The 23,488-nt window shown below is 37.6% G+C and overlaps 5 protein-coding genes and 1 non-coding gene across 6 annotated transcripts; 5 read left to right on the top strand and 1 right to left on the bottom strand.

Moving 5' to 3' along the window:
- Positions 1-274: 274 nt before the first annotated feature.
- On the top strand, positions 275-10,088 carry LOC137955128 (protein Rf1, mitochondrial-like). The gene is made up of 6 exons (XM_068801999.1): positions 275-2,138; positions 2,415-2,533; positions 2,619-2,756; positions 6,823-6,977; positions 7,328-9,590; positions 10,013-10,088. The coding sequence occupies exons 1-5, from the start codon at positions 341-343 to the stop codon at positions 8,907-8,909; spliced, it is 3,792 nt and encodes a 1,263-aa protein (XP_068658100.1). The 5' UTR covers positions 275-340; the 3' UTR covers positions 8,910-9,590; positions 10,013-10,088.
- On the top strand, positions 10,063-11,136 carry LOC137955127 (uncharacterized). Its single transcript, XM_068801998.1, has 3 exons — positions 10,063-10,340; positions 10,664-10,832; positions 11,050-11,136. Exons 1-3 carry the CDS (start codon positions 10,063-10,065, stop codon positions 11,134-11,136), a joined length of 534 nt encoding a protein of 177 aa, XP_068658099.1.
- A 2,491-nt stretch (positions 11,137-13,627) lies between these two features.
- LOC137955789 (large ribosomal subunit protein eL30) lies at positions 13,628-15,984 on the top strand. The gene is made up of 5 exons (XM_068802910.1): positions 13,628-13,734; positions 13,968-14,073; positions 14,581-14,682; positions 15,585-15,653; positions 15,732-15,984. The coding sequence occupies exons 1-5, from the start codon at positions 13,714-13,716 to the stop codon at positions 15,770-15,772; spliced, it is 339 nt and encodes a 112-aa protein (XP_068659011.1). The 5' UTR covers positions 13,628-13,713; the 3' UTR covers positions 15,773-15,984.
- Positions 15,985-16,958: 974 nt separating this feature from the next.
- On the top strand, positions 16,959-19,664 carry LOC137955272 (calcium and calcium/calmodulin-dependent serine/threonine-protein kinase-like). The gene is made up of 8 exons (XM_068802134.1): positions 16,959-16,967; positions 17,204-17,942; positions 18,024-18,078; positions 18,217-18,327; positions 18,587-18,819; positions 18,991-19,198; positions 19,336-19,395; positions 19,488-19,664. The coding sequence occupies exons 2-8, from the start codon at positions 17,257-17,259 to the stop codon at positions 19,662-19,664; spliced, it is 1,530 nt and encodes a 509-aa protein (XP_068658235.1). The 5' UTR covers positions 16,959-16,967; positions 17,204-17,256.
- Positions 19,665-20,138: 474 nt separating this feature from the next.
- Positions 20,139-20,256, top strand: LOC137957405 (U5 spliceosomal RNA). The gene has a single exon (XR_011113372.1). It is a non-coding gene; the product is annotated as a U5 spliceosomal RNA (small nuclear RNA).
- A 67-nt stretch (positions 20,257-20,323) lies between these two features.
- Positions 20,324-23,414, bottom strand: LOC137956146 (UDP-sulfoquinovose synthase, chloroplastic-like). Its single transcript, XM_068803506.1, has 3 exons — positions 23,182-23,414; positions 21,021-22,115; positions 20,324-20,803 (listed from the first exon to the last, which is right to left on the bottom strand). Exons 2-3 carry the CDS (start codon positions 22,059-22,061, stop codon positions 20,402-20,404), a joined length of 1,443 nt encoding a protein of 480 aa, XP_068659607.1. The 5' UTR covers positions 22,062-22,115; positions 23,182-23,414; the 3' UTR covers positions 20,324-20,401.
- Between the last annotated feature and the right edge of the window lie 74 nt (positions 23,415-23,488).

Genomic DNA, 23,488 nt, shown 5'->3' with positions numbered 1-23,488 from the left:
GCTTTCTAATGGGCCATACTCTTATACTTGTCTAGAATGGTTTGCCTTTTACCCTCCCCTCCTCCCGTCTGTTTTTCAGGTTCAGTTACTGGATGTTTGTTTTCAGGATTTTAGGTTTTACTGATCCAATCTTGTATAAGAAATGGAACGCACTGAAGATTTCTCTTTCGTTGCTTCACTTTTTTATTCCCATACAATGGCTGCCATTTCCAGTCAACATCTGACCTCAGAATTAGACGCTTTCAAGGATGCTTCTCCTCGGTAGGTTCTTCTATCAAAGTTTGAACTAGTCATCTTAGTCATCTTCGTCGTCGTTCTTCTGTTATTTATTCACATAACGATGAAAAGGTATAGTCTTTCGTCCCTCTCCGCGGTTTTCAGAATTCCATCTAGAGTGAAACTCAAGAATGCAAAAAGGTTGTTTGACTACAACTGCTCACTGGTCCTTCATACAAAAATTGATATCCAATCGGAGCCTGCAGACATCAGTAGTTCGATTGCTCTGTTTCGGCAAAAGCTCCTTACTAGGCCCCTACCACCAGTTTCAAATTTCATTCCAATATTGAATAAAATTGCCAAAACTAGAAACTATTTCTCTGTCGTATCGCTTTGCAGAGAAATGCATGCTCACGGAGTTTCTCTCGACTTTTATGCGCTTAATATTTTAGCCAATTCTTATACCCAGTTGAATTATGCAAGCTATGCCTTTTCAGTGTTTGGAGAAATTCTGAAGCGTGGTCACTGTCCAAATGCTGTCACTTTCACAACGTTGGTGAAAGCTTTGTGTAGGGTGGATAAAATTGAGGAAGCGGTGGATTTTTTCTCCGACATGGTGGAGAAAGGATGCCCTCATAATGCAGTTACATATGGAACACTCCTTAATGGGTTATGCCAAGCTGGCCACACAAGGCTTGCACTTAAGTTGCATAATGAAATGGTTTGCTGTAGAGATGCTTGTGAACCTAATGCTATTTCATACAGTATCATTATAGATAATCTTTGCAAAGAAGGTTTAATAGATGAAGCTCTGAAACTGTTCATTGAAATGAGTGATAGGGGAGTTGGCCAAGATGTGGTTGTTTATAGTTCACTAATTAGTGGCCTTTGTCGTGTTGGTAAATGGGAATTGGCCATGAAATTATTTAGTGAAATGGAAAGCAGAGGGATCCTGCCAAATGTAGTAACATTTAATGTGTTAACTGATGCACTTTGTAAAGAAGGAAATGTTAGAGAAGCCTGTAATTTGTTAGAGCTGATGGAACAAAGAGGGGTGAAACCTGATGGTATTATTTACAATACGTTGATGAATGGACTTTGCTTGCAAGGTAAGCTTGGTAAAGCAAGAATATTTTTTGATTTTATGGGTGGTAGGGGATGCAGACGTGATGTTGTCAGTTTTAATGTGTTAATTAATGGATATTGTAAGAAAGAAATGGTGGATGAGGCTGTGGTTATTTATAGAGAGATGATAAGTGAGGGAGTTAAGCCTACACTTATTACGTATAATACTTTGTTAAGTGGACTTTGCTTGGAAGGAAAGTTTAAAGCTGCAAAAGAACTTTTGCATGAGATGCTAGATCTTGGCCAATGCCCCGATACATTGACCTATATAATAATGATTGATGGGCTTTGCAAGAACCATTTTATTATTGAAGCAATAGACCTTTCTCATGGAATTAGAAAATATGGAATTAAACCAAATATTAAGTTCTCTAATTCTATCATAGATGGGCTGTGGAAAGTTGGGAAGGTTGAAATGGCAATGGAGCAGTTCCGGAAACTTGGAGAAATAGGTTTGCTGCCAAATGTTGTAACATATACTGTTATGATTAATGGACTCTGCACAGAAGGGAAGCTGAAAGAAGCAAGTGATTTGTTCTTGGAAATGGAAGAGAGAGGCTATGAACCAAATGTGGTCACCTTTAATACACTTATGCGTGGATATTGCCAGCAGAATAAAAAAGCTAAGGCCTTCCAACTTCTTCATAAGATGGTTGAGAGAAATATCAAACCAGATGCTTCCACTGCTTCTATAATAGTGGATTTACTCTCGAATGGAGAGAGATATGGAGAGTTTCTTGGGCTGCTACCGGCCTTTTCTCCTGATGCTGATCGAAAATTTAGTGCCTTTCATTTGAGTCACTAGCATTCAGTGACCAGTTTCACCAGTTTATGTTTGATAAAAAAGTTCTCAAAATCCTTGGTACCAAGTAACAATTTTTTCTCTGGTTTCCCGTTGCTTCAACGTTGCAGAAGTTTTCCTCCTCGGTCCTAACCTTTCTGATCCCTCTTTTGTGCCAAATCATTTAACCTTGTGCTGGATTGGATGAAGTTCAGCGACTAGAGTTCTTTCAGGAGCCAGTGCTCTATTTTTCACATTACCTATAGGTCCTCTGACAATGATTTCTATAAAGAACCGGTTGGGGACTGTGTGTTTGATGAAGCAGTTCAGGTTTTCAATGGCAAAGAGTTTAACAAGTGCCATGGTTTTCTTGAAGCAATTATGGTGAGATCTGAAGAGCCAAAGCAAACAGTAATTCATGGGATTCTGCAGTGCACTGTGGGGCTTCACCATCACTTTAATCTGGTGGGTGAGATTGTCTTTAATGCTGCTCTAGCTTCTTAGTGATCTTGGACAAAAATGGAGCTTCAGAATGACCAAGGACAAGTTCAGTCCCAACTGTAAGGAGCTATTGTACAGTAGTGTATATGCTAGAATCATCAACGAGCAATCATGGAGCTGGGAGAGGGGCTGTGTGAGCTCCAAAAGCTGAAGTTCACTAGTGTTTCATTTCTTCAATTTGAACAAGATATCAGCTGTTGTGGATTTTATTTATCAGATTCAACTTGAACTTGCTTCTTGCAAGCTCTTTTACACCTTTAATATATTTCATGAGTTCAATGCTTTGTATTCATGCTGTCCCTCATCTTTTCCTTTCTTATTCCTGATCATTCTATTCTACTAAATATTTGTTCAAGATAAAGCCAATGGTTGGGTCTTCAAAACAATAAATACACTGAGCAGAAAATCAGGACTGATTTTTTATATTGTTTCTGCCTGTAACATGAGGTGAGCACATAAGTGTGAAAGAAACTGGTCTTTTGTAAGGTTTAGAATGTAATAGAAGTTGTTTCTGTTTTCTTTCCTTTGATTAAAGGAAATATTTTTATTCTTTTTCTTGTAGATGCTTCAAGAAATACGGAATATTTGTCTGTAATTTTCTTTATTAGTGTTGAAGAGTATATATGGAAGAGTCTTACATGATTCCCACAGTAAGAAGTCTCGTAATACCAAAATTAATATAGTGGAGTCTTACAACAGTCTCACAGGAGTAGGTCTCACAAAATAGTCTCAATTATAGGTGTTTTAGTTATGTTAGTCTTCTATTTATGTTCAGTTGTTCAATTGTTTTAGGATTTATCTTTTAGTATTTAACATTGGATGTAACTGAGAGAAGGGTAGTTTAATTATAATTGGATTTTATTTGTTCCCTCTATTATAAATAGATACTCATTGTACTCAAATTACATTAAGTCATTGAAGTATTTTTCTTTTACAGAAATTCAATATGGTATCAGAGTAGGTTCTGTGAGTTGACTCGGTCAACCCACAAAGATAATGCGATTCTTTTCTGATCTATCTTCTCTATTAGTTTAGTTTCATATTCTATCTTTTTTCTTTCTTTCCTATCCCAGTACCCGTTGTTTTCTTGGTGTTCACACCTCTATACCGAACTTTTCATATTGCAAATTATATATTGACAGAAATATCTTTGACTCTACTTTTCCATGCAAAAAGAATTTTGGAAGTCTGAGTTTTCTACAATGAAAAATCGATATTTGAAACGGCAAAGGGCAGACTACAAGGGAGTTTCGAGTAACAGCAGGGAAACTTCAATTTTTTAGGTGTTTTATGCCATCAAGAACGAGATTTTTTATGGAGAATTATATGTCAAATGAAAGATATGTAAGTCTATTTTCTTACCTATTACACCAATTCTAAATATGAGTTTTCTAGAGGGAGATATAAATATTGGAAGACTCAATGGTCATGCGGGCCAAAGAAGAAAGAGTACTCAGTTCGGCTAGATTTCAGAGTCTGAAATCCATTAGATTCTTTATCTCAAAAGAAGTATATTTTACGAAGAAATAATATACTTTAATGAAAAGTATCGAAATCTAGTTCAGAAGGAGAAAATTTCATGTCAATTTGATCTATTTGTAAGGAGAGATTCACATTGGAGTCAACAACCATCGAGCTACAGAATCAAGAAAATAAATAAGTCGTAACAGATTCAGGAACAAAACTTTTTGTCATATTTGGTATCAAATTAAAGCTCTTTGAGTTTAGTTTCTTAGCCAATAAACAGTTTGTGATTTTGATCTATATTATGGGAGATATTGATATCAGTAGTATTAAAGGTCAGTTCTGCCGAAAGTTTATCCTTTTTCCTATTTTTTCTCCATGCATTGGCGTGAATTGAGTTTCCTTTTCTCATAAAATCCTAGTTTTTTAGCTAAATTTCTCTTCTAATTAGAGAGTTTTGGTCAGAATTAATCACTCAAAGATGTGCTTGTTCAAGGTATGCAAAAATTTCTTGCTTTGATGTTGTTTTCAAGTTTTGCATTTTTGTTACTTGGTTGTGTATCTTCCGCATCGTCAACTCCAAAAATTTTGGTCACCCCAAAAAAGTTATTTTGGTCAAATTTATTAAGTTCTACTGTTATAGTCTCCCCTAGTTTTTTTTAAAGGTCATATTCTAGATTCGTTTGGAAGTATGAGTGTTGCATAGTCTCCTCATTCCAGTTAAAGTTGTTTTCCTCTAGTATTTCTTTAGTTTGTCGTGTGTCCAACATCTAGTTTGAGTCAAGTTTTTTATTCTTCACCCAAGAAGTGATTTGTGTTTGAGCTACCCTTAAAAAGGAGTAGTTTCTTTGTTAAGCCCTAAAGTTGGGCCATTTTTTTGCCTTTAAAATTGAGCAAAATGTGTCTCAGACTATGACCATCTTGACTGGTGTATGGAGCTTTGTTGTACGGTTAGGAGTAATTTTGTCCTCCCACATTGTGTTTTGTCCAAGATGGGTCTCTATGCCCTTTTTATCCCCAACTTGAGTAGGAGAAGTAGAATAATAAGTACAAGAAAAAATATTTTGTTTCATATGTTGTGGTTATTTTCATGTAACCAAAATATTCAAGAAAGGGGGAGAACAAAGATGAAGATTTAGTATTTATGAAAAAAATATAGCTAATGATGATCGAAAACCAGGATTGAAGATAAAAAATCTTTTTCATTGCAAACTGAAATTATAAACTCCAACTTGAGGGGGGAGTGTTGAAGAATAGATATGGAAGAGTCTTACATGACTTTCATATTAAGAAGTCTCATTGAGCCAAAATTAATAAGGTGGAGTCTTACAAAAGTCTCACCGGAGGAGGTCTCACAGAAGAGTCTTAGTTAAAGGTGTTTTAGTTATGTTAGTCTTTCTTTTGGCAAGTTACTCTGTAAACCGGATTGCTAATTTAATAGTATCCTGCTGTTTTTACAGGCATTAATTGTCCATGCCTGGCAATAGATGGCTCTGAGAGGTGTTACTAACTACTTGTTGCTTTGGTGCAGGCCAACGTCTGTATAACCTGGAGAAAGATGTGGATGATATTACGTTAGTTGCCTTCAGTTCAGATGACCTTCAGAACTTGGATTGACCTGTAAGTCTAAAGCTTCTTACTCTGAATGCAAAAGAAAAACATCTGGAAGGCTGTGGTTAATTTCAAACTCTTTCATTTTTGGGTTGTTAAAGATTACATAAAGCCTTACTTTTGCATAGATTTCTAATGAAAACAAAAATTACCTAGAACTGTAATGCTGAACCTTTTCAGTTTTAACTTGATATTTGATGTTTTTTCTGTATCTAATATTCACCCCCTTTTATCCTTTTAATGAGCATCAACAATGGAGAATTTCTCATTAAGATCAAAGTTCACATCCTTCATGTAAACATTGTATGTAATTAGTTCATCTGTTTGTTTTGCTACTTGGTATCCAATTCCACCCTCTGCAATATTGTGAATTTGTATCCATTATGATCAGTGCCTGTCTGACTCCTTTTTGTACTACTACCAGTGAATTTACCTTCTTCGACCGCTTACCCAAGGTGGGCATATCGGCAAACGATACTATAAATATCACACGTAATTTCCAATACACTTAGTTTTTCTTTTATCTAATACAACATTCCAAAACCACGTCCATCCCTGTTTGCACCACTGCTAACTCATCTCAGTAAGTATTACTCTATTTCTAAAGAACTATTGAAAAGAAAAATCTCCTGAAATCGTTTTCAAAATTTTCTTTTAAGTAAGATTTTTCTTGGACCAATTTTCATGTCTATGGATTTGTGCTTTATAATCTTATAAAAACAATCACTAGAAAATTGATTTAGTACTACCATCAAATTTGAATAAATATCAAGTAATTAGGTTTAAATAATATTATTTAAAATAAAAAATAACTTTAAACTATTAAATATTAATTAAATTTAATACAATGCAGTGAATTAAAGTGTCATACGGGTCCTCTCTGCCACCCTCCCTTCTCATCACATATGAGTTGACTAATTAGAGAGGGGGGGAGGACAAGTCAGCCCTCAACCAGAAAAGAAAACGGACATAATAGGGGAAGTACGCACAGGCCTCTCCCTCATCTCTGTTTTACTAATGGTTCCTCTTCTATAATTATGAGATAGTTGGCAGTTGGCTTGCCCTTCCCTTCTTCTTTCTATTTTTAAGGTTCAGGTTCTAAACTTTTCTTCTGGCAATTTCAGGTTTTACTTATAACAGAAATGAAGGATTTCACCCGAAAATTTGTCTATAATGGAGGGAGTGCCACAGTTTCACTGGTTCACTTGTTTATTCCCATGCATTGGCAGCTATTTTCAGTTGTTGGCCGAGCTCAGAAATTGATGCTTCTCGTCTGTAGGTTCTTCTATCAAAGTTGAGTCAGTCATCTTAGGCATCTTTGACATCTTTATATAGTTATTCCTTCACAAACACGATGAAAAGGGGTAATGTTTCTTCCCTTGCCCCGATTATCAAAATTCCTTCCAGAGTGAAATCCAAGAGTGCAAAAAAATTGGTTGACAACAGCTTCTCACATACCTGCTTTACCAAAACTGATCTTCAATTGGAGCCTGAGGACCCCAGTAGTTTTATTACTCTCTTTAGGCAAAAGCTTCACTCTAGACCTCTACCACCAGTTTCAAATTTCATTCCCATATTAAATAAAATTGCCAAAACTAAAGATTACTTCTCTGTCATATTGCTTTGCAGAGAAATGCACTCTCAGGGAGTGTCTCTCGATATTTATGCCCTTAACATCCTAGTCAATTCGTATTCCCAGTTGAATTATGCAAGCTATGCCTTTACTGTGTTTGGTGAAATTCTGAAGCTAGGGATCTGTCCAAATGCTGTCACTTTCACGATGTTGGTGAAAGCTTTGTGTAGAGTGAATAAAATTGAGGATGCGGCAAATTTTTTCTCTTACTTGGTGGAGAAAGGATACCCTCATAATGCAGTTACATATGGAACACTCCTTAAAGGGTTGTGCCAAGCCGGCCACACAAGACTTGCACTTAAGTTTCATAATGAAATGATGCTCTGTGGAGATGCTTGTGAACCTGATGTTGTTTCATACAGTATCATTATAGATAATCTTTGCAAAGAAGAGTTAATAGATGAAGCTCTTAGCCTGTTCATAGAAATGATTGACAGGGGAGTTGGGCAAGATGTGGTTGTTTATAGTTCACTAATTAGTGGCCTTTGTCGTGCTGGTAAATGGGAAGTGGCCATGAAACTATTTAGTGAAATGGGGAGCAAAGGGATCCTGCCAAATGTAGTAACCTTCAATGTGTTGACTGATGCACTTTGTAAAGAAGGAAAAGTGGGAGAAGCTTGTAATTTATTAGAGCTGATGGTACAAAGAGGAGTGAAACCTGATGGTATCATTTACACTACATTGATGGACGGACTTTGCTTGGAAAGTAAGCTTGGTAAAGCAAGAAAAGTTTTCAAGTCTATGGGTGGTAGGGGTTTTGGATGTGATGTTGTTAGTTACAATGTGTTAATTAATGGATATTGTAAGAATAGAAGGGTGGATGAGGCTGTGGTTATTTATAGAGAGATGATAAGAGAGGGAATCGAGCCTACACTTATTACATTTAATACTTTATTAAGTGGACTTTGCTTGAAAGGAAACTTTACAGGTGCAGAAAAGCTTCTTCTTGAGATGCAAGATCGTGGCCAGTGTCCCAATACATTGACCTATAAAATAATGATTGATGGGCTTTGCAAGTTCCATATGTTTACAGAAGCAATAGAACTTTCTCATGGAATAAGCAAATATGGAATTAAACCAAATATTGAGTTCTCTAATTCCATCATATATGGGTTGTGGAAAGTTGGGAACGTTAGAATGGCAAAGGAGCAGTTCCATAAATTGGGAGAAATAGGTTTAATGCCAAATGTTGTAACATATACTCTCATGATCAATGGACTCTGCAGAGAGCGAAAACTGCAAGAAGCAAGTGATTTGTTCTTGGAAATGGAAGAGAAAGGCTATGAGCCAAATGTGGTCACCTTTAATACACTTATAGGTGCATACTGCCGGCAGAATGAAAAAGTTAAGGCCATCCTACTTCTTCATAAGATGGCTGAGAGAAATATCAAACCTGATGCTTCCACTGCTTCTATAATAGTGAAATCACTGTCAAATAGTGAGAGAAATAGGGAGCTTCTTTGGTTGCTGCCTTCGTTTTCACTTGATTCTGAAAACAAAACTAATGGCTTTCCTGTTGAGTCATTAGCATCAAGTGACTGGTTTGACCAGTTTATGTTTAACATGGTATCCAAGTGATTTGTGCCATTGAGTTTGGTCACTTTGCAGTTGAGTGGAAAGCGTTAAGACGTTCTCATTGCAGGGATATGAAAATTTTGGATGCATGAATTGAATCTAAGTCCATTAGATGTGAATGCAATGATCTGTTCCTTCAGCATGTTTTCAACCGCAAATTCTCTTCTCCTCCAAATGGACGTTTGGCTTTATGTGTCACAAGAAACGCTCTCAAAATTCAGGACTGCCTAAGTACCTTGAGTATGAGCTGGACCATTGATAATGACTCTCCCCGTAACAGACTTATGTACTGTGTATGATTGCATAGAGACTCCAGAGGACAGGAGAATTTGAAGATGATCTACTGTACAACAGCTGGTGCATATTATAAATTCAACAAAAGAAAAAAGTAATGCTGAAATTTAACCCATAGTTGTTTTTCACAAAATGGGAGCTGAATCAATCCAAGAATCGACAGTGGGTTTTGGATGTGGAATAGGCTTGATGTTTTACTAGTTTAGTTCTAGCACAAGATGCTGAATTAAGGTTTGCTGGCAGTAAAATTTGTTAGAAACGTTATTGTTTATATTTTTGTTATCAAATACAGTAGCTCAAATGAGCTTCTCTAAATTCACGGAAGCTTTCTGTTTTGAGAAGAATGGAGGAGGGTTCATTTAGCCTACTGCTACATGGTTCAGGCCACAGGTCATGTTAAATTTCCAACATGGCATAGACTGTTTATGATACTATATCCTATCTATTCATGCATTCATGATTCCTTATGCCTAATATTCTTAACACATATATTAATTAGTGGTCACATATTTCTTCATTTTTTATGAAATGAGAGTTCTTACCAATATTTCCTGCAACAAGACCTTTTATCCTCTATAAGAGTCTGCTGTCTCTTTTTCTTTTTCTTTTTTCTTTTGTATAGTTCTTTTGTATTTACTTTTAGATTAACTGTGTGAGATAGCTATTCTTGCATGATTCCCAATGAAAGATCTTCCTGAAAATATAATTGAATAAACATGTTTATTTAGTTCTCCGCAATAGATGATGTGAACAGAATTCTCAGGTATTGGACATTTCAACGATCTCACTTCATTTTATTGTTCTGTGAACAGCTGCATTTGGGGCTGTCTTGCATGTAATTTCCACTTCACTCCTTGGTATAATGGCAATTACCATGGCAAACACCATAGCGGGGGAGGAAACAGCCCATAAACTAGCTTCATTGTTGCTGATTGTTCTTGGAGGAGGCTATGTTCTGTTATTTTTGCTTGGAAAAGGTGGTCACAGTCACCCACACAACCACCCCATGGAGAAGATGGCTGTTGCAGGCCTTATCCTTGTGCCTGCTTTGTCTCCCTGTGCCTCTACACTTCCTGTATTTCTTGCTGTTGGCAACTCATCCTCTATGATGGTGCTGGCTATTACAGTGCTGCTTTTCAGGTAAATGGGTGCACGAGTTTTCTTTTTGTTGAAAATCTAAAGTTCATTTCATGAAAGAAAAAATCTTATAAGTTCATATGAGAAAACAATCGAGTTCTAAATATGAGTACAGATTGTTGAAAGATCAGATTTTTATCACGTTTGGCTGAGGCTAAAGAAGGACAATACTGAACTTCCACAAAGGGTGAACCTGATTGGGATGGGCTACCCATTTATGGGCTAGCTTATTTGAAGACCTAATGAAATTTTTTTTAGCTCCCATAATTGTTCTGGTTGCTAAATATGCTGTATGCTCTTTACTGATCTCCTTTATTTGTTAGCAGCACTATAACTGTGATGACATCTCTGGTTGCTCTCTCATTCTATGGTGCCAGCCAGCTTAAGTTTCATTGGGTTGAGTGCAATGACAAGCTTCTTGTGGGTTCTGTGCTGTGCATTGTCGGGATTCTGACCTTGATTTTCCACGATCATGACAGTGATTACCATAATCCCGTTGGAAAACTTTTGCACAGACGTGAACCAAATATATCCAAAATATAAATCTGTTTGTAACTGACGTGAACCAACCTTTTTGAAACAAAATCCGCATGAAAAGGAAAATCAAGTATATCCAAAATTGCTACCAATGCCATGATCTTTTCTTTGAGTCGGGAGCTTCCTTCACCGTAATTAAGGTTTAAACAGTACATCACCTGCTTATGGCTTGCAGGCTCTGGTTTATACAGAGTTTAGATGTGCTAGTTTGGATATCAATAATGGGGTTGGTGGGTCTGACTTTGTTTTAGATTCCACTTAAACTGTGATTTAATCGTGATTAAATGCCCGTTTCACTGTAATTTGGGTGAGAGTCTCAAAGAAATGGACAAGAGTCGTCTATTGTGCTGAATTTTAGAATCTAAACGAATTTTATATACAACTTATGAGGACATTACTTTTAACAATAAATTATTAAAACAATGCCCGGGGACCCTTTTTCCTAAACTTTGAGAAGGAGAAGGGTACCATCCTGCTTAACTTTCAACTAGGGTGACATCGAATTGAGTCGAGGCCGAACTTACTTATGTTCGAGTTGAGTTTGATTTAAATATTTTGAACTCGAGTTCGAGCCCAATAATTTTGACAGAGTTCGAGTTCAAGCTCCAAACTACATTTAAAATTTTACATAAAAAAACATGTTTCAAATTTGGGTATTAGATTCTATGGGTTTTGAAGGTTTATCCACTCGAACTGCCAAAATAAAGGTCTATGCACTCGTGATAAGAGGAATAATATAGGAGGAATCAAAATTTGGAAAAAATAAAGTTTGAACAATTGAAAAATAAACAACAACCTTACAAAAACACACAATGAAGCCAAATATCGAATATTTACCTACGTAAATAAATTCAAACAAATAAATCAATATGTCATTATAATATTTATTGTGAGCTTAGATTATAACACATGAGTGATTTATATCACTTTATGATGGGTTCAAAATATGTCTGTAAAATAATTTTCTAGGCATGTGGGCAACTAGATTTTTTAAAAAATATTTCTATCTTATCTTGATTAATTACTTAAATATGACATTTTATCCTATGGAGTTAAATTATTATATATTCATGATTAATCATATTTTTATGTCATTAATTTTATGTGACTAAGCTTAATATTACTATAAATTTTCATAATTAAGAATATTGTGGCTATTATTGGATTATTCAAGTATAAACAAAAATATTATACCAAAATAATTGACTAAAATTGATGCCAATTATTAATTCCTTATATTTAGGTCAACAAAACATATGCATAAAATCCTAAATAAAAATTTTCATAAGATAAAAATGATCATAAATATGTATTTATATATTTATATATATATACATGATTTTTTAATTCATATGAATTAAATGAGAAATGGCATTTAAAACAAATAGACTGATTTTATAGTTATTCTAATTTCTATTAAATGTATCGAACAATTACGCTTAAAGTGAGATGGCCTCAAGGTCATTTTTCAAAAATTTAAGTTGAAGGGGTGGGTTCAAATCCCACACTCAACATTTTTTTCTAAGGATTACTGAGCCCAATCGACTTGGTTACGTGGTTTGGAACGCGTGAGTCGCATCCAACTCAGTCTAAACCTTGGAGGTCATATTCAACCTCCAATCACGCGCAGAGAGCAATGCCCTATGCCGGCCTCCCTCACCACCTTGACATTGGCCAATGTCGTAATCGACGATGGCGCACCGAGTACCGACCTTGGCTATGTTCCAACATGCCGCAAAAACAATAACGCACAACGGAGGCTCCACTGCTGGGAGGCCTCAACGAAATCTGACATTTACTCACCCTTAAAGCTTTTTCTTCATTTTCGAAAAATCTAAACAAGTCCAAGTCCAACCTCCACTTGCATATAATAGCAAATGGAAAATTTCTCCACAAAATTTGAACCTATACCCCTTTTCTAATCGACATCATGACTGATGCTTAACCAGTGCAGCCCTTGTGGATTAGCTGTGACAGGAAGCTGGAAACACCATTTTGCGTCCGTTGAAAATTCAGAAGGGAAATGTTTCACGTCCGGTCCCAACTCCCGAATCCTGACTCTTGACTCTTTAAGTAAACAAGCCGGTTCAAGAGCTCGCGAACTGAATCGAGCTTTGTTTGGGTTCGGCTCGTTTACTTTCAGAAACCTGAATTAGAAATCGGATTTAAATCGAGCCAAACTCGAGTTAATCGCAAACTAGTTCAATTCGATGCCACCCCTACTTTAAGCACAAGAGGGGAAGGGTCTTGTGATTCCACACGGGAGGGGTAGGTATAACCCTTCCCATCGGTCTTTTAGGACTCGGAAGGGTTAAGTGGGTGATATTTTCCTTATGGTTGCTCTTTCCAAGCAAGCTAACTTTATTATTTTATGAAATCTACAATTTAGTGATATAATTCAAAATTTTATTTAAATAAATTAATCCTTGAAGGAAAGATTTAGTCTCAAATTAACAGTAAGCATTTTTTTTCAAATAAGTCGAGTTAAAATACTCTAAAATTTGAGACTAAAACAAGGGCTAAGTAAAATAATAATAATAATTAATTTTAAAATTCTCTAAAATTTCTTTTTATGTAATTCCTTGATTGCCATTCTTCGTGACAGCTTCATCTCAGTTGACGGCGGGGGTTTTGGGCTCTGCGGGACACCTCTATGGGCCCTATTCAGATGAATAAAAGTTTTGGTAAATATGTGCATTAGACAAGGGTATTTTTTGAAAATCTTTGGCTGTAGGGTTTGTTGTAAAGAAGCAACACCCTTTATAAGCACCTAGGGTTTCTCGTCTGCGGGTAGAAGATCGTACCCAGGGAGGGAGAGACTGAGGGATTTGTTGCAGCCATGGTGGCCGCCAAGAAGACGGTAAAATGTCCGGGACTTGTTCTGTTCTTATATCTGGTTCCATTTTTATTCTATGATTTTACAACTTCAGCTATGCATACCAGATCCAATCTTTTATTCGTTCCTCTTAATGTTTTGTATTTTAGGATTCTGTACTTGCTTTTATTTCGTAGTTTGTGAAGGATTGTTAGATTTTTGTCTTTATTTCAGCTGTGTTTGTTTTGCTGATGTTTCTTTTCTTGGTAATATTGCAGAAGAAGACTCATGAGAGTATCAACAACAGACTCGCTCTTGTGATGAAGAGCGGGAAGTACACCCTTGGTTACAAGACCGTCCTTAAATCTCTGAGGAGCTCTAAAGGTAGTTGACAGAGCTGAACATACTTTTCTCTGTTTTTTCTTCGACCCGTTTGGTTACTGATCGATGCACCTGAGCTTTCTCTTATGTGAACCTTTTTCTGGAGACGATTTAGACAAATCTGCTCTCGACTAAGCACGGTTAAAATAAAATTACGGAGGGTGAAAGAGACGAAAGTGCTCGCTTGCTATTTGGCATAATATCAGATTATTTGTATTATAATTTTCGAAACGAAGACGTCATGGATAATTGTAGTTTGCCTTTCTGTTGTCTTGTGTTGTATGGGATGGTTTGATCGGATAAGAAATGGCTTGGATAAAGTTTGATTGTCCCATATTACGATTTTTCATGTAGAAACTTGGAAACGTTCCTTTTGTAGCTAAAACTTCTGCAAAATGACGTGCAGGTCATTAAGATATATGCACTTTTCTCTTAGGGATGATGTGGAAGTTTGCTTTCTGTAGCCATAGTTCATTGACATTTTCTTGTGTTATTTTGTTTTGCTTGCAGGAAAGTTGGTAATTATTGCCAATAATTGTCCTCCCCTTAGGAAGTCAGAGATTGAATACTATGCTATGCTGGGGAAGTGTGGAGTGCACCATTTCAATGGAAGTAAGGAATTCACACGTCTTTATGATCATTTTTGTTTTTGTTCAATTTCGTCATTTTTTTGCTTCAAATGTAGAATATTGGGTTACAGGAGAAGTTGATGTTTGTGGTTTATATCTTAAAAAAATGTGTTTAATATTTTAACTAAACAACTCTAAGCCTGCGATTAATGTCAATATGGATTTGAGTATTCAGTGTAGATTTTCTATTAAGCGGAATCCAAAAATACCTGTTTTTTGCCTGTGCTGACTGGAAGAGGCCTTTTCCTTGTGTTTTCATTTTAATTGGTAGCTTTTTAGTATTGTTGGTGTGCTATTTCATCGTCCCAGTTCTAGGTTATGTGTTTTTTATATCACATGTGAAGTGTTCGTGCTGCTTATTTATATTCTGGTATTGACAGCTTTCTAGACCTTTGAGTCTAACAAACTTTTCCAATGCCTGGGTTCCCATAGGTCACTAGTTGATAGCCATGTTTGTTAAAATAACATTCTTCTTTGCCGTGTTTGAGGAAATTAACCAATATACACTGCTTGCTTCAAGAAGGAACTCACTTTTGAGACATGTGTCACAAGCTTTGGCAGGCTTACTTGAGAGATTATTTTTCTTTATTATTATTTTTTGAGTGATGTGAGGATATATGTGTTGATTAAAGAAAAATTAGATTTATCTAGACGCTTTAAAAGGTTCCAACACCCGACATCAGAAATTCATTCAGAATTCTTTGGAGGTCTTTTGTCTGTTTCTTGAAAGCTAAATATTTTGGTTGCCTCTGTGCAATTAGTGCTGTCAGATCTTTATGTTAGCAAAGAAATGGTAAACAAAAATCTGGCAATTCTCATTAGTTATCAAGGTGTGGTGGTGCTCATGAAGTGTGGGATTTCTTGCTCTACTTTTTTTGTTATCAGACAATGTAGATCTGGGGACTGCTTGTGGTAAATATTACCGGGTCTGCTGCCTCAGCATTATCGATCCAGGTTGGTATATCAAAATAAGATTTACTTTCTTCTGTCATCATCTAAAATGTTTAATGTTTATCTTCTAATTTTTCTCAGGTGATTCGGATATTATCAAGAGTCTCCCAGGCGATCAGTGATAGAGTTAGTTTGTTTTGTCCTTCGAAGTTTTCAAGCGGATGTTGTAATAGGAATAATCTTTTGTTCCGTGGTGGTTGACAATTAAAATTTGATTTTTCTCCATATGTTAATCAAGTAGTACTGCTTTTTGAACGATTCCTGTACGCACTAGAGATGCTTCTTCCCTGTTTGTTGCTCTTTGCGTATTTGCTGTGAGAGCATTGCTTTAGGTGACCTGTTGTTAATACTTGTTATGCTGGTTTTGATATTTATAAAAAACTAATCTGACATCACTTCAGATGAGACTCATTGGCGTCCCTGTACGGTAGCAGGAAAAGAACTGCTATATCTTTTAAAAGAATGAATTACTGACTCGCGTTTGATGATTGAATGATAATCTCGTCCCAATAAGAAAGAAAAAAAGAATGGGTTGACGTGGTTTGGTGAACGGAAGTTCTGGTTAATTGGATTAACTGGGCCCTCATTGTCGTGTTCAATCGACGTTCGCTTTACGGTTGGATTTGCTAAATTTACCTTGAATAAACGTGGTACGACAGGTAGAGCTATTTTGGGTTATGGTCTGGATAATTGAATCGCCACTAACCAAGCTTGGATTTCCTGGTAACTACAGAAAAAGATAAAAAAAAGTTCAAATAGTGTTCTTCAAATTTGCGTCTGAACTCTACGAATTATTAGCTCGACTAGTTCAACCTAGACTAGAACAAACCATACCCAATCTAGAATGACTAGCCTTTACAGGACCAAGGTGAAGAGCTGAAGTAGCAGACCTTGCTAGTTTACAGCTTAGTTGACTCGTTCCCATTGTCTGCATTTCTTCACCACTTAGTACAACAAATTTTATTCCCTCCATAGTTTTATATTATCTTCTCATACATTTGTTTATATTCTATGCTGCATGCCAGTGGGTACTGCTCCTTGGTCAATCTCAATCGTTATCTGCTCCCATCTGTCCCTGCAAGAAATCATCTGTTTTGCACCTCTTCCCCTCGCCTAATTCTGTTTTGGGAAGTCTCTCTCCCCGAATTGTTCAACTCGTTCTGGGATTTTCTTGCGGATCTTCCTTGCCTCTTGGTTCTTTGCTGGTGGGAGAATCGGTCATGATGTTGGGCTGTTTCAAAACATGGAATCCATAGATTTGAGACGGCTTTCAGCATTTCTTTTGGTTCCTCAGCTGTTTCGTCTCTGGATTGGAAGGTAATGATCTGTAGTGCTGATTCTTCTCTGTGTCTATTCTTGGTCTTTGAAATCGATGTCTAGTCTAAATGAACATTTAAGTGTCTGTCTTTGAGTTCCATTGACTTGGGTGTTTTGAGTGCCATCCAATCTCTATCGCAATAATTTGAACAGGTTTCGGTCAGATAATTAATGTTTGAGTTAGTTTAATCCTTGATGTCTGCGTCTGAGCTGCTCAGTTCTCTATTTGAGTGCAGGTAAGAGAGATATCAGCAGTCAGTGTTCTCCTGATAGAGGTCTTATACCAGTGATGAGGCAGGAGCGAAGAAGATTGTGCGATGATTATGAAGTTGATGACATTCTTGGACACGGTGGATTCTCAGTTGTGAGAAAAGGAATCAGCAAATCGGATGGAAGGAACACCCAGGTAGCCATCAAAACTCTGAAGAGGTTTGGGTACACCCCACCTGGAATGCCAAGGACAGGATTCCCCACATGGAAACAGGTCTCCATCTCGGATGCCCTGTTAACAAATGAAATTCTTGTAATGAGGAAAGTCGTGGAAGATGTTTCACCTCACCCAAACGTGATACATTTGTTTGATGTATATGAAGATCAAAATGGTGTCCACCTTGTGTTAGAGCTCTGTTCCGGTGGTGAACTGTTTGATAGAATAGTAGCTCATCACAAGTACTCCGAGGTTGAGGCAGCGGCCGTGGTGAGACAAATAGCTCAAGGTCTGGCTGCTCTTCATCGGGCGAGCATTGTACACCGAGACCTGAAGCCGGAGAACTGTCTTTTCTTGAACGGCGGTGACAGTTCACCTCTGAAGATCATGGATTTTGGATTGAGCTCTGTAGAAGATTTCACTGACCCTGTAGTGGGGCTGTTTGGATCGATAGACTATGTCTCTCCAGAAGCTTTGTCTCAAGTAGGGGTGTCCCCTGCAAATGATATGTGGTCTTTGGGGGTAATCCTGTATATCCTTCTCTCTGGGTAAGTAACCCTAGAATCAGATCTTTTAGACTTTTACATTTAATTCACCTTGTTAACCGTATTATCATGGAATTGGTTTAGGTACCCCCCTTTTCATGCAAGATCAAATAGGGACAAGCAGAAAATGATACTAGCTGTGAGTTTGTCATCCCACGGAACTTACTTTTTCGTGTTCTTTTCCTTTTCGTTTTTTTTTTTCTCATCTTCAATAGGAACTGATGCGTGGTTACACATGTAATTACAGAATAACTGATTCATAAGTAATTCTGTTCAGGGTGACTTCAGTTTTGATGAACACACATGGAAGACCATATCTTCTTCAGCAAAACAATTGATCTCCAGTCTACTTGCAGTTGATCCTCATCGAAGACCCACTGCTCAAGAGGTAGTACTTTGATCACATTCACTCATAGTTACCATTCTCTTTATTTGTAGCTAAAAAATTTTCCCTTCAAATGATTGATTGTCTGAAGAGAACCAGCTGGAATTGATTACCAGTTTTAAATCTCCAAGAGACTAATCAGCTTCAAATCTTAATAAGAAACTTGAACAGTTCAAGAACTCATTGAGATTCGATTGCTCAGTTTTTGTTTGAGCACTCGATTCAATTCAGTCGAGAAATTTATTGGTCGACTACTAAACAGGTACTACTGCATCCATGGGTGATTGGTGATTCGGCAAAGCAAGAACTCATGGACTCAGAAGTGGTTTCTCGGCTACAAACTTTTAATGCTCGACGGAAATTCCGAGTGGCTGCAATGGCTAGTGTCATGAGTAGCAGAGTCTTCCTGACAACCAAGAAGTTGAGAACTCTGTTAGGATCCCATGACCTCACTCCCGAAGAACTTGAGAATTTAAGGATGAATTTTAAGAAAATGTGAGTTGCCTTTGCTCCTTTATATCTTCTCTACACATCATAACATTGTACAGAAATGGAAATTCAGATGATTTCAAGGAAAAATTCTTACCTTCGTAGAACTTTTAAGAAACCATTTATGTATTCCTCTAGTTCGTTAATGCTAAAAAAAAAAACACTTATGAAACGCAGTTGTGCTAAAGGAGATAATGCAACCCTGTCGGAGTTTGAACAAGTGCTGAAAGCTATGAACATGAATTCACTGCTTCCGCTTGCTGCGCGAGTTTTTGATCTATTTGATAACAACCGGGATGGAACTGTAGATATGAGAGAGATCCTGTGCGGCTTTTCCAGCTTGCGGAATTCCCATGGAGATGACGCGCTCCAGCTCTGCTTTCAGGTAATTTTTCTTACCGACACTGCATAGAATCAAAATGCAAGAGTCAATCCATTCATTCAACAATTTGAAATCTTTTTCGTCTAAATTTAGCTCGTTAAAGCTCAATAAGATGACTTAGCCTTATATTTTGGAATCAGATGTACGATACAGATAGGTCAGGGTGCATCACAAAGGAAGAAGTAGCGTCAATACTTAGAGTAATTTCTCAACCCATCTTCTAAAAAATCTATTAATCATTTTTTTTTGTTTAAATTTGGTTAAAAACCCTTGCTTCAACTCAACTGTGCAGGCCTTGCCGGAGGAGTGCCTTCCTGCGGATATAACAGAACCAGGAAAGTTAGATGAGATTTTCGATCAGATGGATACAAACAGTGATGGGAAGGTGACGTTTGATGAGTTCAAAGCTGCCATGCAGATAGATAGCTCCCTGAAAGATGCAGTCCTTTCCTCTCTGCGTCCTGTTTAAACCTTCCAAGCTGATGTATCTCTCAATTCCCACTTTCGAATTAGATAGGAGAGTCGTAAAGGAAAACAATAAGAAAACAGAGCTCAGTAAGCAGCATAAGTTTCTTCGGATTTAGATCTTTATTCAGTTATTTTCCTATTTCACTGGAAATAATAGAGAGAATTAAAGATTTTACACCAGAGTTCAAGTTTAGGGAAGAGATTTGAAGATGGTCATGAAACCCGCAAAAGAGGGTGGTGGCAAGAAATTGGTCTTCCAATCGTGAGAAAAATTGAAGGAAAAAGAGCTTCGCCGTCTCGTCCCTTGGACGACGGGAGCGGAGCGGCGAGTGTGACGTAGCGTGTTTTTTTAACTAATAAACGAAAAGGTTAACTGACGAACTGCAACTATTCGCTAGCGTTAGTCCCACATAGGATCCAAAGAGAAACGTGACAAATCGTTATATAACCGAGCTCACGAGAGGAAAAGGTACGAAGTTGCGTGGTGAGCACATAGCGAACTATTCTTTCGCCTTTTACTAAAGAATACCGTGTGCCCGCCACATACAAGCAGCATACGCTTATTTTTGAAAGAGGGTTTTTATTAAAGCCCTCTCAAATCGAAAGCTATCAAAATTTCTTGCGGGTGAGCTTTTGGGTAAAGCACGAAAAATACAGTACTTTGATAATGTTTGACATTAATGTATAAAAAACTCCCAAAGGAAAAAAGAGTTTTGGAAGAAACAATAAAGGGGTTTCTTAAGATACAACTGTTCTCGTTTTAACTCCTATCTTTTTCCATGAAACATTTGGCATGATCTGCTGCTGATCGACTCGGCCCTTGAATTGGATGGCAATGTTGAGCAGTGAATCCAGAAGTGAATCGGATAGAAGGTGAGGTTGAAGGCCTAGTTCAATTAATTTTGTGTGCTTTGCATTATAGTAGTGTTCTTCTGCTTCCACTCGCGGATTTGGAACGGACACAGTGCTGACCTCCAATCCAAGCTTCTCTCCTGCCTTGGTGACCAGGTGAGCGAGGTCGTTCACAGAGAACTGCTCGGTGAATTGATTGAAGACTCGAAATTCACCAGGCTTGGCTGGGTTTGCAATGGCCAGCTCAACGCATTGGACCGTGTCTCTAATGTCAAGATAACCTCGAGTCTGAAATGCAGGAGTAGCAAAATTAAGACAAAAGAAGGCCTCACTAAAGACACAACAAAGACATGGTTTGAATGCTATAAAGCTGCTCCCTTAGGTCCCTGTCTGCAAGCAATTTATAACTAGAGTACATCACATGCCATAGTGTGCAATTTCCAGCCGGGTCTCTATAAAAGAAAAACAACAGCAAATGACGGGGAGGAGTAAATAAGAGTCTTACCTGCCCACCTTTACCATACACAGTGAGTGGGTGCCCAACAGCTGCCTGAACACAGAACCGATTCAATGCTGTTCCAAACACCCCATCATAGTCAAACCTGTTGCACAGCTCGTCATGCATCTCTGTCTCATCAGTTCTCACACCATAAACAACACCTTGGTTCAGGTCAGTTGCACGGATTCCCCAAGCTTTACAGGTAAATGCTATGTTATTTGAGTCGTGCACTTTACTCAGATGGTAGAAAGAGCTAGCCTGCTTGGGATATGGTAAAGTATCTGTTCTACCATTATGTGTAATTGTTATATACCCTTCCTCAATATCGATATTTGGAGTACCATATTCACCCATGGTCCCAAGCTTGACCAAGTGACACTCTTCTGCAAATTCTTTTATAGCAAACAGAACATTCAGTGTCCCAATCACATTGTTTTGCTGTGTGAACACCGCTCTGGAACGGTCAATCATGGAGTAAGGAGCAGATCTTTGTTCACCAAAGTGGACCACAGAATCTGGCTCAAAAGATTTCATTGTTTCTGAGAGGAATTCAAAGTCACAAATATCACCTATGTAGAGCTTGATGGACTTCCCCGTGAGAGATTTCCAACGTTGGATACGATCATGGATAGATGCGATGGGTGTTAAAGAGTCCAGGCCAAGCTGGTGGTCAAATAGGCGACGAATCAGACTGTCAACAATGGCAACCTCATAATTTTTGTTGGAAAGGTGAAGGGCAGTGGCCCAACCACAATATCCATCCCCACCAATGACCATGACTCGCTTGGGCTTGGAGCCATCACTGTGAACTTGGTTGGAATGGGAGAGACTTTGAGCTTCTTGGCTTGTGGGTAAGGTGGCAGCACAGAAGATATGGAATCTTTGGATATTTCCTTTTCTAGTAGAACTAGGGACTTTTGATAAAAATCTAGATGGTCGAAGAGGGACAGCAGGAAGATATGTTGATGAATACTTCACTCGTTCAACCTGAGGCTTTAGGTTAGTGGCTGGAGTTAAGGTGCAATATGCAGGTAGCAAATGCGTCATCTTGATAAAAGGATTCTCCTTCTAGGAAGTTCAGGTCAATAAGCAGATGGACACCTGAGACACAAACACCACTGTTATCAATACAAGAAAATATAACTAACAAAATATTTAAAGGAATGGGGAGTCTGCTAAAATCTTAGTAGAGTGAAATGGCCCTAACACTGCCCATTCATAAATTTCTAGAAGACAATTTATTGGATTCCTCCAACGACTAAAAGTAGGATAAGAACAAAATTGGTTGGGAAAACAGGGGCTAAGTTTGGAAAGAGCAATCTAATAAATGGAGGAAGAAAAATCAAGGAAATAAAACCTTCAACAAAATGATCACCTAATACACCTAATAAAGGAAGGAGGTCCAAACAACCGGTAAAACTCCCTGATCGGAAAATGAATACGCTTTTATAGTAGCCAGACCAACAAGGATACTAACGTGGAATATCAAGATGTCTCAATTTCCACCACTAGCTAACGTCAGAGGTAGATAGAGGAAGAAGAACCTCATCTAGCCTATTGAAGTGGCTGAATCTTCCTCCACCAAGAGAGAATGAAGACTGACGCTGGCTTAATAGTTTCAAGCTTTTGAAACAGACAAATGATTTTTTTTACTTCCCATGATAGCATGAATTAACTGAAGAGAAACAAAGCAAAAATCTAATTCCAGCGGTCATAAAACCTACTGGCTAGCAAACTTATGCCTTATGACTTCTGTAACTAACCGATAAAGTTTCAAGGAAATACATGGACAAACTGACTCTAATAGGCAATGAATACTTCTCCTTACTGCAATAAGGAACATGACTAATCCTCAAAAAGGAAATTCTACCATTTTCACAAGCAGCTAAAATTTTAAACTCCGAATCTTTTACACTGGCATAAATACCATATCCGAACCCATAAGCAGAAAAGCTTCAGATGCGAAAGTAAAGAAAAAAAAATCAAAATATCCATTTGAAGCATAAATGCATCTACAACGGAAGACATCAACCAGATCAGCACGAACAAAAGAATACTTGGCAAACAAAACAAAACAAAACTAATGCGAGCCCAGCTTCTCCACTCCGAATTACACCAAAAGAAAAAGGGAAATTTTAAAAATATCCACTTGAAGCTTGAAACTTACCTTGCCCGCCGCAGAATTTTATCAACCTGTGATGTTGGCAGTGAGCTAGACCAAATCAAAACGACGGGTAATGTGATCTAATTTTTAGCCGTCGAACAGAAATTGGCAGGGAAATGGAAGCAAAATAAAACATTTGAGTAGCCAGAAAGAAGATGAGAGGTACTTATCCGGAGAGTGAAAAGGAGGTAGGCCGGAATCAAATCAGGGAATTCGAACGCATATTCCTTTGTTAAAATTTCGAAGGTAAGAAATTGGTTTTAAAACAGATATATAATTATTAAAAATTCCTAAAAGATAAAACCGGCTT

The sequence above is a fragment of the Aristolochia californica genome, unplaced genomic scaffold (genome assembly GCF_029961685.1).
Source record: "Aristolochia californica isolate CCGP_79_NKW_82.1479 unplaced genomic scaffold, dmAriCali1.0.hap1 SCAF_2, whole genome shotgun sequence".
NCBI lineage: Eukaryota > Viridiplantae > Streptophyta > Magnoliopsida > Piperales > Aristolochiaceae > Aristolochia > Aristolochia californica.
This window is presented reverse-complemented; position numbering and strand designations above follow the sequence as displayed.